We start from the raw sequence: 15,915 nt of genomic DNA on the forward strand, positions 1-15,915 counted from the left end.
TACCTTCCTTCTGATAATCAAGTTAGATGAATCTATGAATGATTGAGCTGCATACCACTAATGTGATGCATTGGTATATGGTAGGGATTTGTTTCGGGTGGATGACCCCACTCATGCTGCAAGGCTATAAAAGACCTATCACTGAGAATGATGTCTGGAAGCTAGACACATGGGATGAGACTGAGACATTGATTAAAAAGTTTGCATTGTGTTGATTCTCTTAATTACACCTCTGCATACTTAATTGGATCATTGTTCTATGGTATGTAATAATTTTTGACTTTTGTAGGTTCCATATTTGTTGGGCTGAAGAATCTCAAAGGCCTAAACCCTGGCTTTTGCGTGCCTTAAATAATAGCCTTGGAGGAAGGTATTGTTTAAACAAAAACCATTCAGAATGATCTACATTTTTCTATTTTAATGAAACCATTAACCTTCCAAGCAATTATTATTTTCTAATATGAACATCCATGTGTTGTACCAACATATAGAAGCATTTTTATCTCATTCCTTCCATTCTAATTTTTTTTCTACAGGTTTTGGTTTGGAGGCCTTTTCAATGTAATGACATTATTCTCCCTACTTTTCTTTAAGAATTTCATTTGTTTAGAACTCTTCATATCCTTATATATGACAAGTTGCTTGCTCTAAGCATTTGATCTCTTTAGAAATATTGTTGTTTAGTGTTACAAAACTGTGTTACCTGGAAGATGCTCTTGTAATATACAAGCTGGAGTGTGGCCTGTCATATATGTATTTGGCTTCAAATGTCATTCAATCTTAGGAGGCCTAGATGCAACTTTACCATGTACATATCCTAGACCATGATTGTCACTAGCACTAGGACTCTTGCCAACACTCAACATTGGTTTAGTTCTTCTGTATCACTAGTTAGCATCCTAGTAGTGACATTGCATTACTCAACTCCTTCTCTAAAGAAGACATGCTGCACTTTCTCTAAGGAAGTTATACTTGACTTGGCTTTGTTAGATCACCAATTCTTCTAAAAGCTTAAGCTATTAAAAAATGGACCGAACAATGTATATCAAACTATCCAATATCCTCCTTCACGTGCAATCCCATCTTGCGTGTTGAGAGACAAATAGAGAACCAAATAGAAAGCGAAGCAGGCAACTAAACATAAAAGAAGAAACCAAATGGGAACCAAATGCCAAATGCTAAGAGAGAGACTTGAACACAAGATCTCTCTCAACCTGAGCTCTAATACTATGTTAGATCACTACTAATCCCAAAATCTTAGTTGACATACATTGTTGGGACCATTTTCTAACAAGTTAAGCTTTTGGGACAATTGGTGACTTAATATGGTATTCAAGCTCAAGTTGGGGGAGGTCTTGGATTCAAATTTGTCCATTTGCATTTGCTTCCCATTTGCATTATACTTCTCTATATGTATGTATGTTTGCATCTCCACATGCAAAATAGAGTTACATGTGAGGGAGGATGTTGAATAGTTTGACATACATTGTTGGGCCCATTTCCTAACAAGTTAAACTTTTGGGACAATTGGTGACTTAACAAGCTTGGCTACAAGACTCCAATCTTTCATTCATATCGTTTTTTAAGGAAATTATCCTTTTGGAAAAATGTCTTATTTGAGCCTGGAGTTGTTTTGTAGTGGCTTCTTTATCCTTCAAAGAAGACACAAAGGTATCTCTCTTTTTTTAAGGTTTTGAACTTGATCACCAAGTCCAACCTATTCTTTTTTGTCACACCCCGATTTTGAAAAATTAATTAGGTGAAAACTAATTAACCTAAGCATGAGGTTTTTAAGTGAAAACTCCCTGTATTACTTAGCTCATTATCATTTTCCTTAGCCAATTCTAAATTAATTCTCAAAATTAGGTTTGTCTCATAAAATGTGCCTAAAGGCCTTTGGTTGAATAATATTGCAAGATGTGCCTGTTATCCTTTTCTTAAACTTAAGTAGAGTTAAAGTGACCAAAAGAAGTGTTTTTGGAATATAACTGACTTGCCTTAGCAAACATGTCCAATTTATTATTTTTGAAGAAGTAATGGTTAAATGTTCTTTGAAAAACATGTGAAACACTCAATTTCATAAACCAATCTCACTGGCACACATTGCCATGAAATGCAATACAACATAAGGATGGAGTTTGTGAAAAATATATCCAGGTTTATGAAAAATATTCTTAGGGTGTGCAAATAGAATTTGCTTGCCAAGTGTAAAATGATCAAAATTTCCCCAAGGACCCAAATTATAAACATACCCCAAAGGCTCAAATTACCATTATGCTCCTATGGCATAATTGACCTAAATAGCCCTAAGGCACAAATTACTAAGATGTCCTCAAAGCCTAAATTACCAAATTGCTCTCCAGGCACAAATTATCAAAATACCCTTAAGGCATCTATCACGCCCCAAAAATATACAGTCTGACCTGTGGTAAATAAACCCAAATAATAATGACAAGCAATAATAAACATAATAAAATGGAATTTCTCTCGTATATATATACATGTGAATCATTCGATGCATGAGGTTTTTCAAATACAATACGAAATTCGAAAGCTCTAACTATCAAATGAAATTAAGATGCCCTTAGGCTTACGTTAACAAAAGAAAAGGGTGTAACCCCGTTAATACACATATGGCATTCCGCCTACAAATAAAGGCCCCGTGGCCACAATCAAAAGATCTCCTCTAGCTCGTGCTCATCTTCCAAGCCACTCATGGTCGTGGTACACCACCTGTACCTAAAAAGATTTTAACGTCGTGGGGTGAACATATAGTCCAGTGGGCAAAATCTTTAATTCCAATTATAATTCTATACATATATATATATGATCATGATGCTCCATATTATACACATATATATGTCTTTTTCCATTTTTGTCCAAAAGCACTAAACATTTCCATGACGTTTCCATTTGATCTTACAATCTCACATTCATGCCTACTCAGTAATAAGTCTACTCAATTTATATTAACCTCCAATACGTACATGATTTACAACTAATCTCAATACATGTACATAACTCACAAAAGATTCCAACACACACATATACCTATCACAACACATGCATATATTCGTGGTCTCGCCAAGCCCCACATAAACAACCCCACTTTATCGGTTGGTAGCTGGAAGGAACATGGTACCTCTATGTAGCACACCCCCACTTTACCGGTTGCTAGCCGGAAGTAACGTGGTACCTCTATATAGCACAACTCCACTTTGTCGGGTGCTAACTAGAAGGAATGTGGTATCTCTATATAGCACACCCCAACTTTACTGGTTGCTAGCCGAAAGGAACGCAGTACCTTTATATAGCACAACACATTTCACATTTTGAGTGTATCTCAAATTATTCTCATTATCACCGTTTGAGTTACATAATCTCACGACTCATAAAATCACATTGTTATCATCACATTAATTTCTATATAACTAATCATTTACAATTGAGTTTCAGTTCACCTTAGGTTGACATATTTCTACAACAATGCAATCCTCCACCGATTGCAAATGATAGTTATCTCTATCAAAATATTCCAATAAGGTAATATTAGAGCATAACTAACAACACTATATAATATTAGTCTCAACGAATTTAATAATTTGAGATACACGCAATTGCCCAAAATATGAATTGTTATCACTCTTAATCAATTGCCCAACATATGTGTCCTCCATAATCATCATTCTTCAATTAGTAATATTCACTCCTTACTTCTCAAAATGATAATAAATTTCTAATTTCTCCAAGTTATACAATTTCAAGAAAAATTAAGGTTTCCTTTGGATTATTTGAGACTTTTCAATTTTTTAAAGAATTCATATACTCTAAAGCTTCTAAAACTCACATTTAATAGAGAAAGTTTAAGAATTTCACAACACACCAAACCCTAGGTTCTCATATACATGCTTTGAAATCTCTAAAAAATTCCTAAAATTTATGCAATAAAATACCACATATCCATCTATAAAATCATATTAAGAAAAATTAAAGAAATCCCTACCTCAAATTGAAGAGGGAGAAGGAAAAGCCAAAAATCCGAAAGTGCCAAAACGATGATTGGTTTGGTGAAATCGAAGCTCTCAATGTGTTCTACACTTTATGTTAAAGAACCAAGGTAAGATGAAGATCCTAAGTGGGGTGGATCAAAGGTTTTGTAGAGTTTGGTATTGATTCAGAGAGAGAGAAAGAGAGAGAGAGAGAGAGATATAGAGAATTTCGTAAGAAGAGAGAAGAAAGAGAGAGGGAAGGAATACTAAAATCAGATTTTAGTCAAAGCGATCAATTGCACTTGTAAGAGCAATTGATCTCTCCAAATGAGATCAATCGACTATCGATCAGAGCGTTCTGCTGAAAACACATCCAACATAAATAATCAGAGCGATTGATCGTGTTGAAATTGATGTATTATTGATTGATTTTATTGATCAATTACAATGATTCATGATTCCTATATATAGAAGAGGGTGAGTGTGTAGTAGGTAAGGAGTAGGTGAAGTGGAGGTGGTAGTGGTGTAGTGGGTTAGGTTTAGTGGAGTAGGTGAGGTGGTAGTGGTGTAGTGGGTTAGGTTTAAGGAGTAGGTGAAGTAGGTGATAGGTTTTAACAGCCCCCCGCAAACTCAAGGGGGATAGAAACTAACCAACTTGAGTTTGGAGAGAGTTACAAAACAAGAAAATACACGAATACATAAAAGAAAAGAGGATAGGAGACACTGTATGGTCGTGTCAGACCGATGGTGAAGACACTGTATGGTGGTGTCATAACGTTGTAGAGGACACTGGATGGTTGTGTCAGACCGATGTAGAAGACAGTTTATGGGGTCATGTCGGACCGTTGTAGCAGACAATGTTGTGATAGTTGTTGTGACAGTTTACGGAGTCTTGCTGGACCCTTGTAGAAACTAACCGAAATCAATGTCGGGACAGTTTACAGAGTCTTGTCGGACCCATGAAGGAGCTAACCGGAATCAATGTCGGGACAGTTTACAGAGTCTTGTCGGACCCTTGAAGGAGCTAACCGGAATCAATGTCGGAACAGTTTACAGAGTCTTGTCGGACCCCTAAAAAGTCGCACCCTCAAAAGGTGTGCCCAATCTTTCAAAAGGCGTGCCATCAAAAGGCGTGCCCAATCCATAAAAAGGCGTGCCATCAAAAGGCGTGCCCATGTTTTCAAAAGGCGTGCCATCAAAAGGCGTGCCCAATCCATAAAAAGGCGTGCCATCAAAAGGTGCGCCAGACACGCGGCGAGGCACGTGATCGACAGAACGCGTGTCGGCCTCTTTGTCATGGTCTTTATAAACCGAAGTGGAGGCTGAGGCTTGGAAGCAGAGACAAAAAACCTGCTAGAAAAACTCTGAAAAACTCTTCGTTTTTTCTGAGAGAGATTTCTGAGAGAGATACTCTGTAACACTCTGTTGTCTCTGTTTTCTGAGAGAGATTTCTGAGAGAGATACTCTGTAACACTCTGTTTTCCAGAAAATGGCTTCGTCTTCCCGTGGTCTGCTCACTCTCTTTCCAGACCTTAACGAGTCAACAAGAGAGATAACCAAGCACCCCCTGTTTGCTCCGTTGAACTTTCCTATGCGGTCTGTGGAGCAAAAAATGGCAGTGCAAACTGACATTGAAGCCAATCAGTATACTTTGAAGTCCTGTGTGGAGACGATGACGGCAGTCACAAACTTGTCGCACCGGCTGCAGAGTAGGACAAATGAAGTGCAGCATTTAAACGGCCAACTGGCTCTGCTCCAGCGCATGTATAAGGATGCGCGAGCAGAGATAAGTGTGCTGAAGGCGGAAAACAAGGAGCTGAAGCGGAAGGCTACCGTGATGTTCTGATTTGGAGGTCCACCATATGCTGTAGTGGAGGAGCAGGGTGGAGTGAACGTGCTCGGTGGAGTGGGAAACACGGAGGCAACACCGTCAAGGACCGCCCAGGACGGAGGCAAGAAGAAGAGACCGGCAGCAGAGTAGAGAAGAAAAATCCCGCCTGTGGATGTGGTTGTTGTGGGTTGTTTGTTTGTTTTTTTTTTTTTTTTTTTGGGGTGTAAAATTGTGATCGGGGTTGATCCCCTGATATGAAGAAAATAAATGTGTTGTGCAAACCCGATGGTAGAAAGAACATGCAGAAAAAAAGGGTTGAGAATGTGTGGGAGCAGACGGCGTGGTGTAAAGTGGATGAAAAGAAAAAAAAGATAAATAAATAAATAAAGATTGGTTTAAAAAATAAAAAGGAGTATGGGTGTGTGCAAAAGGTAGTGAATGATGGGATAAAATAAAATTAAAAAAAAAATGATGGGATTTCAGAGAAAGAGAATGTAGGTTGGGGTTTGTGCCCGAGAGAGATTTCTCAATTTGTTCAGCTCATCTTTCTGGATGCCCCAATCCAATTTCCCATCTGGAGATCCCCAATCCGAAAGGTTAGAAGGCATTACATTTGCAGAAGAAGCAGGCAAAGGAAGCCCAGAGAGATGGTTCACAGTGCTTCTATCGATGAAGCTCTGGCTCCGCTTTGCAAAGGCAGCTGCCCTTGAACTCAGAACTGCTGCAGCTGCTGAAGCCCCAGATGGGTCAATCCCCATTGATGACGATGCACGGGCTGGTGAGGATGAAAGGCTTGTAGGATAGGTCGAGCGGAGCTGCTGGTTCATGTTCTGGCGCATCTGCATTCCAGTTGGAGACTGCGCTTGGGATGCGGAGGCATCTAGAGAGAGTCCCTGGAATTGAGGCAAAATTGCAGGATCAATAGATCCGAAAACATCATCAAGGTTAGTAGGTTTCACACCTCCGAGCCTATTGAAATCCCCACTTCGATCAAAAGACGAAGCTGCAAAAGCTGCAGCAGTAGCCAAGTTACAATTCCAACTGGTTGGGGAGGAGAGACTTGACATCTCATCCATCAACTGTTGCTGCTGCCTGCGACGATGACTTTCAAGCCCAAGTAATTCAGCATCTAAATCCATGTCTCTAGCACTCCATGAAGACTTCAACCGGCTACCAGGAAGCTGCAGTGTGGGAGGCACGATGTGTAGAACATGAAAGATTGGTAATGAGAGAGAGTATTTGTGCAATGATGGGAAGGTATGTGTAAAAAATAAACGGAATAGGTTGAGGTCCGGCGGACGGCTAAGGTGAGGTTGCCGTCCGCCGGTGAAGCGAAAAATTATAGGTTCTAAACCTGCTCTGATACCATGTTGAAATTGATGTATTATTGATTGATTTTATTGATCAATTACAATGATTCATGATTCCTATATATAGAAGAGGGTGAGTGTGTAGTAGGTAAGGAGTAGGTGAAGTGGAGGTGGTAGTGGTGTAGTGGGTTAGGTTTAGTGGAGTAGGTGAGGTGGTAGTGGTGTAGTGGGTTAGGTTTAGTGGAGTAGGTTTAAGGAGTAGGTGAAGTAGGTGATAGGTTTTAACAGATCGCATTATCAGTGCTGGTCGATCTTCCCAGTGTGATTGATCCCCTTTCGATTGCAACGTTGCTTTTTACACTAGACGAAATTCAACTATGGCGATCATCGCTCCTAAGTGCAGTCAATTGCTCTGCTACCATCAACACCAAACTCTTCTGCACCAATCCACACATGTGGCCACACCTACCTAAGTCTGAGTCCTATAGAGGGGCTTCTACACTTCTATTTTTCGTCCTTACGCCCGAAACTCGAATATTAAAGAAGTTATATGCTAAATAGGAACACTCACTCAATCACAATCTTCAAAAGCGCAACCTGTTGTACCAAGGATCCGAAAACGTATCGGGACATCCATATAACTGGGTTTGAGTCGGGTTTTAGACTCGGGACACTACAACATCATTTACCATTTTACGCCAGTTAACCCCAATTTAATTTCTTATATGATAAATTCAAGAATTTCACCCAACTTACTTTTAATGGACTAATTTACCCCAAGTGGTCAAAATCACCTTTTAGTCTCTAAATTCATTAAATAATCCAACAAATCTGTAGTCTCTAAATTCATTAAATAATCCAACAAATCTGTAAAAGTAACTTCGACATTAAAATAATCATGGAAATATATTTATTCAAGAAACTAATAAGCAAACTAGTTTAAAAAAAAAAAAAGAAAAATAGCGAGACTCAATCAAATCAAATCAAATCAAATCATCTTTTTAACTAGGCTATTTAACCCTATGACTAATCTAACAACATTATTTTCTCCAAATTTCCAATACTTTCAAGATTTAACAAAAATTTAAAGTTACTATGTTCTTTACATCAAAAGTTTTAGAATATGGCATAGATAACACTTTTTGAGATTCAAGCAAAAGCCGCAAATTTATTTAATATTGTATTTCATGAAATTAAATGAAACATGGCAACATTATACTCTAAATTGATGAAATCAACCAACTAAGATACTTTTCAAATTTAGAATATGACAACCTAACTCCAAACTCAATAGTAATTCAAAGTGTCATAAACTAACATGTATTTCATGCATTTAAATAAAAAAATTTAAATAATGCTTTTCATAACAAACCATGTCATAAACTCATGAAATCAAATGATTAACTTGAAATAAACCCTAGCATGTTGTTCTAAGAAGAAAATGAGAAAACCCCTACCTCTTGAAGCTTGAAACCAAAGAGAAAGGAAGAGAAGAGGTAGAAATGGAGTGTAGGCTTCAAGAACACCAAGACCACCCAAATTCTTCAACAAAAGTCTTCAATCCAAGCCAAAAATCAATTTTCAAGTTCACTAATCTCTCCAAAAATCAAGGTATGAAGCTCACCAACACTAAACTTAACTCTTGATCCAACAACTAAGGATCAACAAGGCTTTTAGTAAGAGAAATCTAAGAAAAGCAAGAGAGAGAGAGAGAGAGAGAGAGAGAGAGAGAGAGAGAAGGAGGAGGAGGAAGGAAAATGAAATGTTTTCCTTCTCTTCCAATCCCTACACAACCCCTTTCGAATGATGACCAATTAGCTTCTTGATTAATTTTAAATATTAGCTTCTTGATTAATTTTAAATAAAACTTACTCCAAAGGTCCTAACTTGATCTTGATAGAAGACATGCATCTACGCCTTTCATTTTGAATTCAATATAATTATATACATATAACCAATCTTATATACATATAATCCTAGTTAGCACAACTCTTGCAAACATTTCCTCTCTTGTGCATGTGTAAGAAAGGTACCAACTTTTGTAAGAAATAGAAGTCCAGAAGTCCATAAAAGAGGTAAAGTAAGAACACATGCGAGGAGAGAGAGTGGGCTGCTGTTGAGGCTCCTCTAGGACCCCAAAAATTATGTATTCTGCGTTGTTTAAGGGTTTTGGACTTTCTCCCAAAACTCTAGCTCAAATTTGTATAGTTTCGAACCCAGAAAATGTACGTTTTCTGGACTAGAAATTCGTGAAATTCTCAAGGTCTACTAATAACAATAAAATACAAACTAATAACATAGAAATAATAAATATGGGGTCCGTAGAGTTCATATTTTGAATCTCAAATTGGATCGAGCCCACACGCGCGCAAACAAGGCGATACGTGCATTGGGATTCCTAATTTACCATAATACCTCCTAGATTAATTGATAACACTGAATTAATATTAAAACATATAATGCCAGCCCCAATGAGTCCATCTGTCGGTCTCGTGTCAATTCGGGTCTGGATGCACACAAATTGAGGCAATCGTCGCACTGCTTCTCAACAAGTAATTAAATTATAATTTAACAGGATTGACCCTATGGTCATATTAACATCGTACACTGGGCCCAAAGGGTCTATCCCTCGAGTCTCGGGTCAGCTTGGGAATCAGTGCACACAAACTGAGACAATCAGATGCACATAATATTAACCGACGTAGGTCTAAATTGAAGTGAATAGAAAAACTCAAGGGCTTAATTACAATTAATTAAACTTAATTGGGGCTCAATTACATTAATTAAAAGTTCATATTTTCCCTAGTCATTACATCTTTTTAGTTTAAGACACTCTTTATACTTGGAACATAGGCTCACAAATTGAATCCTCTTTCTCACCATATGAAACATCCGGCTTCTTTGAATACCGTCTCTTGGGCTAGCATAGAGACCTCTTCATCATTAATGTTAAAAAAAATTTCTAATTGAGAAGGCTCTCTAGTCTACTCCATTACAAAATATATAAGATCTCACTCTGGTTGTTCGACAAAAAATGAGTGGGCTTTCTGGCTTTCTCTGATACCTGTTAGAATAGTTCTTTTAGTTATTTTTGTTCTCTTGTTAATATTTACTTAAGTTGAGGGTACGATGGTCATATTGCTACTTTAGGTTTTTTATATATATTTGAGTGATATAAAGTTGAGTGAATTAATTGGTTTCAATATATACAAAAGTTCTCTCTTCTTCTTCTTCCTTCTAACTTTCAACCCTAATTTCTCCATTTTACATTTTCACTTGGTATCAGAGCAATCTCTTCTTCATTAGAAAGGGTTCTACAGATTCTAAAGATTGATCTAAGGTGACCGAGACGTGCTGATGTCATCAACCGTACGATGACGTCAGCATGACGTAAGCAGTGTACGGACGGGTCCTTCACCCCTAGACTCGAAATTGCCTCCTGAGATTTATTTTGATTTTTGTGGAATTTGTGAAAATGTAAAATGGAGAAATTAGGGTTGAAAGTTAGGAGGAAGAAGAAAAAGAGAGAACTTTTGTATATATTGAAACCAATTAATTCACTCAACTTTACATCACTCAAATATATATAAAAAACCTAAAGTAGCAATATGACCATCGTACCATTAACTTAAGTAAATATTAACAAGAGAACAAAAATAACTAAAAGAACTATTCTAACACCCCCCCTCAAGTTGGGGCATAGAGATCGAATATGCCCAGCTTGGCAGACAAACGAAGAAATGAAGGCCGAGCCAAAGGTTTGGTGTGAATATCACCCAATTGATCCTCAGAACGAACATAAGGAGTCACCAGTTGCTTGCGGAGTAAGAGATCACGAAGAAAATGGCAATCAACTTCGATATGTTTGGTGCGTTCATGAAACACAGGGTTATTGGCAATGAAGATAACAGCCTGATTGTCACAAAACATGCGCATAGGAGTGGAAACAGAAAAGCCAAAATCTTGGAGAAGAGACTGAACCCAGAGCATCTCAGAAGCAGTATGAGCCATGGCGCGATATTCAGCCTCGGCACTAGAACGAGCAACGACGGTCTGTTTCTTGCTACGCCAAGTGACAATATTACCACCAACAAAAGTACAATAGCCTGAGGTGGAACGGCGGTCAGTCGTATTACCAGCCCAATCAGCATCACTGAAGCCAGTGACAGACAAGGAGGAAGATGGGCGATAGAGCAACCCCCGACCTGGAGCACGCTTTAAGTATTGCAAGATGCGACATACAACCACAAAATGGGGTTGGCGGGGAGCATGCATAAACTGACCGACCACACCCACAGCACAGGTAATATCTGGACGAGTGACAGTGAGATATATTAACTTGCCAACCAACCGACGATAACGACCAATATCAGGAAAGAAGTCGTCAGTGTCACCAGCAAGCTTGACACTAGAATCCATGGGAGTATCACTGGGGCGAGTGCCTAAGAGACCAGTCTCAGTAAGAAGATCAAGAACATACTTCCGTTGAGAAAGAAACAAGCCCTGAGAAGAACGGCCAATTTCAATCCCAAGAAAATACCGAAGATGGCCCAAGTCTTTGGTGTGAAATTGTTGTCCCAAATACTGCTTCAAATTAGCAATACCATTGGAGTCACTCCCTGAAATGATGATGTCATCCACATAGACAATAAGAACAATACTCCCAGTAGACGAGTGGCGAACAAAAACAGAGTGATCAAAAGTGGAACGGTGAAAGCCATAGGCAAGCACAACAGCACTGAAGCGATCATACCAGGCACGAGGGGACTGCTTAAGACCATACAAGGCCTTCCTCAATCGACAAACAAGATGCTCTTAGCCGGGAACAACATAGCCAGGGGGCTGATCCATATAGACCTCCTCGTGGAGATCACCATGGAGAAAAGCATTCTTGATATCCAGTTGATATAAAGGCCAAGACTGATTAACGGCAACAGAGAGAAGAATCTGAACAGAGTTAAGACGGGCCACAGGAGAAAAGGTCTCCAAGTAATTAACACCATAGGTTTAGGTGTAGCCTTTAGCTACCAGGCGAGCCTTAAGTCGCTCAACAGTTCCATCAGGAAGATACTTAACAGTATAAATCCAATGACAACCCACAATAGATTTGCCAGATGGCAGAGGGGTAAGGTCCCAGGTCTGATTTTGATGAAGAGCATGCATTTCCTCATCCATGGCAAACTTCCAACTAGAGATGGACATAGCCTCAAGATAGGTGCGAGGAATGGAAATACTAGACAAGCTACAAGCAAAAGAGTGAAGACCAGGAGAAAGGCGATCATAAGAAACGAAATGAGCAATAGGATGTTGAGTGCAAGTGCGTTTACCTTTGCGGAGGGCAATAGGAAGGTCATCAGATGGTAAAGCAGCAGGTGGAACAGAGGCCTCAGACGAAGGAGATGAACTGGTCGGGCCATAAGACACAATGCGACGAGCTTGAGACCGTTGATAAACCTGCAAAGGAGGGGTAGAAGTGAGAGGAGAGGGAGAGGATGGAAGAGTGGATGTGGAAGGAGCATAAGAGGGAAGAGTAGGAGTGAGAGAGGCGGGCTCCCCTTCATGAGAAGAGAGAAGATCAGTAGATAACTGTTGCCCAGAGGAAGAAAAAAATGAGTAGACTCAAAAAACGTTACATCAGCACTGACAAAGTAGCAACGAGACTCAAGATGATAACACCGGTACCCTTTTTGAGTGCGAGAATAACCTAAGAACACACACTTGCGTGCACGAGGAGATAACTTATCCAACCCAGGGTCAAGAACATGGACAAAGGCCACACACCCAAAAATGCGAGGAGGCAAGGGAAAAGGAGATGTGGTGGATATAACAGAGAATAGGGAGATGTGTGTACAACACTAGAGGGCATGCGATTGATAAGCAAACAAGCAGTGAGAACAGCATCGCCCTAAAACTGTTTGGGGACATGCATATTAAACATCAGGGTGCGAGCAACATCTAGCAAATGGCGGTGTTTCCGTTCTGCAACACCATTTTGTGGGAATGTATGAGGACAACTAGTTTGATGAATAATACCATGAGCATCACAAAAGGTAGTTATAATAGATTGCACATATCTTATTCTAAGGCATTATCAGATCGAAATATCTTAATACGTTTGCCAAATTCAGTAAAGATTTCATTATAAAACTTAGAGATGATGGAAGGCAAATTAGATCTTTGTTTCATTAAAAACAACCAAGTCATCCGAGAGTAATCATCCACAAAAATAACAAAATAAAAGAACCCATTAACAGTGGGAGTTCTAGAAGGACCCCAAATATCTGTATGGACAAGAGCAAAAGACCTGAACACGACTAACACTACGACGAGGAAAAGAACTACGATGATGCTTCCCAAATTGACAGGCTTCACACTCAATCTGAGAAACATGACTCAAACCCGGAACAGCTAACTTGAGCTTGGCCAAGGAGGGATGACCCAAGCGAAAATGCCACTGAAGAGGAGATACACTAGCACTCAACACAGCAGATGGAGGAGGAGACGTCTCAGCGTCCAAAAAGTATAAGCCATCCTTCTCATGCCCCGAACCAATCATCCTCTTGGTCTGGAGGTCCTGCAAAACACATGAAGTAGGAGAAAAGGTTATCAAACAATGGAGAGCTTGAGTCAATTAGCCATCCTTCTCATGCCCCGAACCAATCATCCTCTTGGTCTGGAGGTCCTGCAAAACACATGAAGTAGGAGAAAAGGTTATCAAACAATGGAGAGCTTGAGTCAATTGGCTAACAGAAAGCAAATTAAATGGAAATTTAGGAACATAAAGACCAGAAGGTAAGGACATGGATGGAGTGGGATGAAGAGGACCTTGACCACAGACAGGCCGAGAAGATCCATCAGCAAGTATAGTGGTATGATCAACAGGTCTAAGAGTATCAAAAAGAGAGGAATTACCAGAGACATGAGAACTAGCACCAGAGTCTAGGAGCCAAGGCTGAGAGGACTTAGCCACACATGCAATATTACCTGAACTAGCCATGGTAGCAGTAGAGGAAGAAGGTAGACTAGGCCGGAGAGACTGGACAAGGGCAGTAAGCTCACTAATTTGAGTAGTGAGTGTCTCATGCGAAGTACCCGGAGACGCATCCGAGCCAATGGACAACAAGGAAAACTGTGAGGAGGGGACATCCATAACCTGATGGACATGATTAGGTCTGCCATACTTTTGCCAACACCAAGGTTCAGTATGACCTTGGGAACCACAATGAGTACACTTGCGATCGCCACGTATACGAGAACCAGGTCCACTACTACTTCCACCACGGAAACCACCACGTGAGCCACCACTACGAGAACCACCTCCACGAGAGCCCCGTGAACCAGAAGAAGAGCTCCGGGAACCAGAAGAACTATGAAAACCCCCGCGAGTAGACCCATGATCTACTAGAAACCAATGCAGAAGATGATAAAGAAGAGGACCCAGCAGTGGATTGTGCTTGTCCCAATGAAGAGCGTAACAGCCTAGAATAGGCATTGGCAGCTGAAGGTAGAGTGTCACTGGCAAGAATCTGATCTTTGAACCCTCGCAACTCAGGATCTAAGCCAGAAAGTAAAGAAGCCATCATAAACTCCTCCCAATGTTGTTTCTGGGTGGTCACATCAGTAGTGAAAGGTCGATGCTGCAGTAACTGATCCCACAAAGTCTTGAGACTACTAAAATAATCAGGGAGAGACCGGCCAGATTGACGCATAGCAAAAATCTGTTCATATAACTCGTAGACCCGAGAGACATTACTTTGATTTGAAAAAGACTCAGCAAGGGAGTCCCAAATGGCCTTAGAGGTATCACAAAATTCCACGGTAGTAGCAACCTGTGGTTCCAGACTATGCTAAATCCAACCCATCACACAAGAATCCTCACAACACCAATCATCATAATCCTTATCATCAGTAGGAGGAGGGAGCTCACTAATATAGCGGGACTTCGTCTTACCTCATAAGAAAATCTTGACAGCATGGGCCCAAGCCAAATAATTAGCACCATTCAATTTCTTTGTAGTGATAGATTTAGGCATGCCATCATCTTTACCCATAGTTATAGCCTTAGCCTCAATCTCAACCATAATGATCAACCAGACTTGCAAATAGCCAATACCCACACCCACAATCACCAATATAAACACAGAACTAGCTCAACAACCAAGTTTGGACCCAAATGAGACCAACACATCAACTCAACAGTAGCAATCAATAAAGAGAGGACAAATATCCCCTGCTAGAAGGGTTTTAACCCTTATAGAGGAGCGTAGAACCGAAGAACACAAGGTGACTGGACCAGAAACAGCCAAAAATCGAACAGAATATCAACCCAACAGGAGTAAAACGACAAATTAAGATCAAGGACCCTTGGAGGGGTAATTGAAACTGCATAATGGATGAGGTAAATAGCCTAAAGGGGAGGGAGGTGAATAGGCTTCAATGGTAATTATACCATTCAATTGAAATTTCTATGATAATTGTTAGGAAAGATAGTAAACAGTAAATCAAAGCATCCACATGAATGCACAAAAGATTAATAGAAAAACCCTCCAAAATAGAAAAACCAAAGACACCTTTCCGGTTAAGATAATACACTATTCAAAAGATTAATACAAGACCGAAGTTAAGTGACTTATAACTAGTACCTCAGATGCACGCACTTACCACATTTGAACTCTTGTAGTCCACGAAAACTCATTTCCTCCCAAACACAACGAATCTTATAGCCACAACGCACATGACTTTGAAACCCTTTTTCTTGAATGTGAACTCATCTACCATGGATTTT

At 39.8% G+C, this 15,915-nt stretch overlaps 1 protein-coding gene and 1 pseudogene across 2 annotated transcripts in view; one reads left to right on the forward strand and one right to left on the reverse strand.

The window, feature by feature from the left end:
* LOC145789065 (ABC transporter C family member 12-like) overlaps window positions 1–15,915 on the forward strand; it is a 106,312-nt pseudogene that overhangs the window by 56,832 nt on the left and 33,565 nt on the right. The window contains exons 7-9 of the transcript XR_014337047.1: window positions 85–199; window positions 290–370; window positions 537–561. The product of XR_014337047.1 is annotated as an ABC transporter C family member 12-like (transcript). The remainder of the gene's footprint in view (window positions 1–84; window positions 200–289; window positions 371–536; window positions 562–15,915) is intronic.
* On the reverse strand, window positions 5,708–8,085 carry LOC145796574 (zinc finger CCCH domain-containing protein 33-like). Its single transcript, XM_082881793.1, has one exon. It carries the CDS (start codon window positions 6,957–6,959, stop codon window positions 6,300–6,302), a length of 660 nt encoding a protein of 219 aa, XP_082737919.1. The 5' UTR covers window positions 6,960–8,085; the 3' UTR covers window positions 5,708–6,299.

This window comes from Camellia sinensis, chromosome 1 (assembly GCF_055761805.1).
Source record: "Camellia sinensis isolate YWXY chromosome 1, ASM5576180v1, whole genome shotgun sequence".
NCBI classification, from domain to species: Eukaryota; Viridiplantae; Streptophyta; class Magnoliopsida; order Ericales; family Theaceae; genus Camellia; species Camellia sinensis.